This window comes from Otolemur garnettii, unplaced genomic scaffold (assembly GCF_000181295.1).
Source record: "Otolemur garnettii isolate 467f Iridium unplaced genomic scaffold, OtoGar3 scaffold00173, whole genome shotgun sequence".
Taxonomy (NCBI): Eukaryota; Metazoa; Chordata; class Mammalia; order Primates; family Galagidae; genus Otolemur; species Otolemur garnettii.
In genome coordinates, this window is record NW_003852568.1 from 1,898,232 (window position 1) to 1,901,593 (window position 3,362).

Below are 3,362 nucleotides of genomic sequence, written 5' to 3' on the forward strand. Positions count from 1 at the left end.
TAGGCGCCGAGCCGATAATAGTTTTTTTGAAAGTCTTGTATAGTCCCAAATGTATCTTTAAATGTTGAAATGATTACCTTTCCATGTCCCTGTGTGTAATCAGGTGTTCTGAGAATCCAATTTTCTTTTTTTATAGCTGGTCCCACCTATTGGAATGTTGAATAATCCTATGAATGCAGTAACAACAAAATTTGTTCGAACTTCAACGAATAAAGTGAAGTGTCCAGTCTTTGTTGTTAGGGTAAGTATTCTGTTGGATATTTTTTGGTAAAATTAGTCCTGAGTTAGTCTGCAAGTATATTTGACAGAACAAAGGAAAGTTTACTTTAAATGTGTATTTGCAATAAAAATTAGTTTATTTTTAGTAATTTTATCTTGGAATACCCAGTCAATTATTCACTAAATATCTTACATCTACATTATATGTCACTTTACTTATTTATTTTAATTTTGCTTTCAACTGGCTTTCAGTTGTCTTAGTTTGAAGTTTTTTTCTTTTCTTTTTCTTTTCTTCCTTCAGCGATTGTCTTGCCCTCAGCCTCCCAAGTAGCTGGGACTACAGGCGCCTGCCACAACACCTGGCTTTTTTTGGTGGAGACAGGTTCTCACTGTGGTTCACTCTGGCGGAGGCTGGTCTCAAACCTCTGAGCTCAGGGCAATCCACCCGCCTCAGCCTAGGATTACAGGCTTGAGCTACCACGCCTGGCCTATATGTTACTTATAGATTATTTTTCTTACTGTTGTAGTCTCCATAGAATTCTCTCTGAATCACAGACACTTACAACAGCAGGTCTCAGACTTGCCTTTGAATAGGAATGATTTTGTTACTGTTTAGGAAGCAGCACTGGCCAGGGTGGGAAGATCACTTGAGCTCAGGAGTTAAAGGTTGTAATATTATGATGAAACCTCTGCATTCCAACCTGGGTGACAGAGCAAGATTCTGTCTCAAAGAAGAGAGATTAACAAAAAGGAAAGGATCTCAAAGTGAATGAAAACTTCGTAGGTGTTACTAGGAAGGGAAATACTAAAGCAGAGCTGAACAACTGTGTTGTACCGTAATTATCAGCTCCATGAAGGTGTATAGTTAGGCATTTAATACACTTTCCCTAAGATTTTAAAGTAATTCTTCACCCCTACTGGAGATAGAGTCCACTCTGTTGTTCAGGCTAGAGTGCTATGGCCTCAGCCTAGCTCACATAAACCTCAAAACTCTTAGGTCCAAACAATCCTCCTGCCTCCCCAAGTAGCTGGGATTACATGTACCCAGCAAAATGCCTGGCCCATTTTTCTATTTTTAGTTGAGATGAAGTTTCATTCTTGCTCAGATTGGTCTAGAATTCCTGAGTTCAAGTAATCTCCTGGCTTAGCCTCTCAAAGTACTAGGATTACAGAAGTGAACCACTGCACATGGCTAAAAATTGAAAATTTTAATACATAGAACATTCACATGTTTAAAAAAAATTAAAATTTGAAGGGATTTACCATAAAAAGTTCTTTATGGGGCCAGGCACAGTGGCTTATCCCTGTTATCCTATCACTCTGGGAGGCTGAGGGTAGGCTCAAGTTTAGGAGATCAGCCTAAGCAAAGGAGATTCCATCTCTACTAAAAATAGCTGGGCATTGTGGCAGGTGCTTGGAGTCCCAGCTTCTCAGGAGACTGAGGCAGGAGGATTGCTTGAGCCCAAGAGTTTCAGATTGCTATGAGCTATGATGCTACCCATAGCAACACAGTTGAGACTCTGTCTCAAAAAAAAAAAAAAGTCCTCCCATCTCTGTCTCCTAAGTATGCAGTTACTGTTCTATTCCCATAGATGACACCGCAATCACTCTGTGTTTATATTATTCCTTTTTCTAAGGATGTATTTGTTGGTGAATGATATCCCAGAAGTGTAGGATGGTTTAACAGTCAAAAGTTGAGCAAATAGCAATTGAAAAAAAAAAAATGGGGACAGAGTAAAGGCACTCATTGTAAACATTAGTGGCACATTAGCAAAATAAACATCTCTAAAATTAGAGGGTATGATAGAAGGAAGAATTGAGAAGGACCTAGAGAAAAGAGATGCCATCTCGAAGCTCTTAGGAAATGCAGGTAGGCTGGGGTGGCTCATGCCTGTAATCCTAGCACTCTGGGAGGCTGAGGCAGGTGGATTGCCTGACCTCAAGAGTTCAAGACCAACCTAAGTCAGAGGGAGACTTCATCTCTAAAAACAGCCAGTTGTTGTGGTGTGTGCCTATAGTCCCAGCTACTTGGGAGGCGGAGGCAAGAGAATCACTCTGAGCCTGAGTTTGAGGTTGCTGTGAGCTGTGACACCACAGCACTCTACCGAGAGTGACAGAGTGAGACTTTGTCTCCAAAAAAAAAAAAAAAAAAGGAAAAAGAAAATGTTGTAGTTAGTCTTAGGCTACTTACTATTCTACTATTTGTCTCAGAGGCATTAAGCACTAGAACTACTAGTAAAGAAATGCTCTTATGTGAGTAGAGCCAACGAGTGTGTAGTATAATTTTCTTTATCAGGGAATTTGGAAAGGGATACAACGTGCAGCTAATTTTAATATCCTCTTAGTATATTAAAAAGGTACAGAAAACCTTTTTAAGATGAATAAAATTAGGCGATGCCCATAGCTTAGTGGGTAGGGTGCCAGCCACTTACACTGAGGCTGATGGGTTTGAACCTGGCCCAGGCCAGCTTAAAACAACAATGACAACTGCAACCAAAAAGAAAAAAAAATAGCCCGGCACTGTGACAGGCACCTGTAGTCCCAGCTACTTGGGAGGCTGAGGCAAGAGAATCGTTTAAGCCCAAGAGTTTGAGGATGCTGTGAGCTGTGTTGCACCACGGCACTCTACCCAGGGCAACAGCTTGAGACTCTGTCTCAACAAAAAGAAAAAAAAGGAATAAAATTAGAGAATCCTATATCTTGTAAGGTGGGTAAATATTCTCACTTGGGGATCAGGCTGTAAGGTCATACTGTGTTTCCCCGAAAACAAGACACTGTCTTATATTTATTTTTTCTCAAGAAGACACTAGGGCTTATTTTCAGGGGATGTCTTCTCTGTGCCGAAAGAACACAGCCACGCTCATCACTTATATTTAACAAATGCATAGAAATCCTGCTAGGGATTGCTTATATTCAACAAATGCATAGAATAGAAATCCTGCCAGGGCTTATTTTTTGGGTAGGTCTTATTTTTTGGGAAATATGATAGGAAAAATTTGTACAGAATAGAAGCATAAGGCCAAATGAAAAGGTATTTATTTATAAACTGTCAATTCTTTTTTTTTTTTTGAGACAGAGTCTCAAGCTGTCCCCCTGGGTAGAGTGCTATGGCATCACAGCTCACAGCAACCTCCAACTCCTGG

The 3,362-nt window shown here is 40.2% G+C and overlaps 1 protein-coding gene across 6 annotated transcripts in view; it reads left to right on the forward strand.

The window, feature by feature from the left end:
* Window positions 1–3,362, forward strand: part of WDR33 (WD repeat domain 33) — a 128,747-nt gene that overhangs the window by 56,791 nt on the left and 68,594 nt on the right. For all 6 annotated transcript variants that reach the window (XM_003800332.2, XM_023519371.1, XM_023519372.1 and 3 more), the window contains exon 4: window positions 137–241. In XM_003800332.2, coding sequence (XP_003800380.1) covers window positions 137–241 — 105 coding nt within the window. The remainder of the gene's footprint in view (window positions 1–136; window positions 242–3,362) is intronic.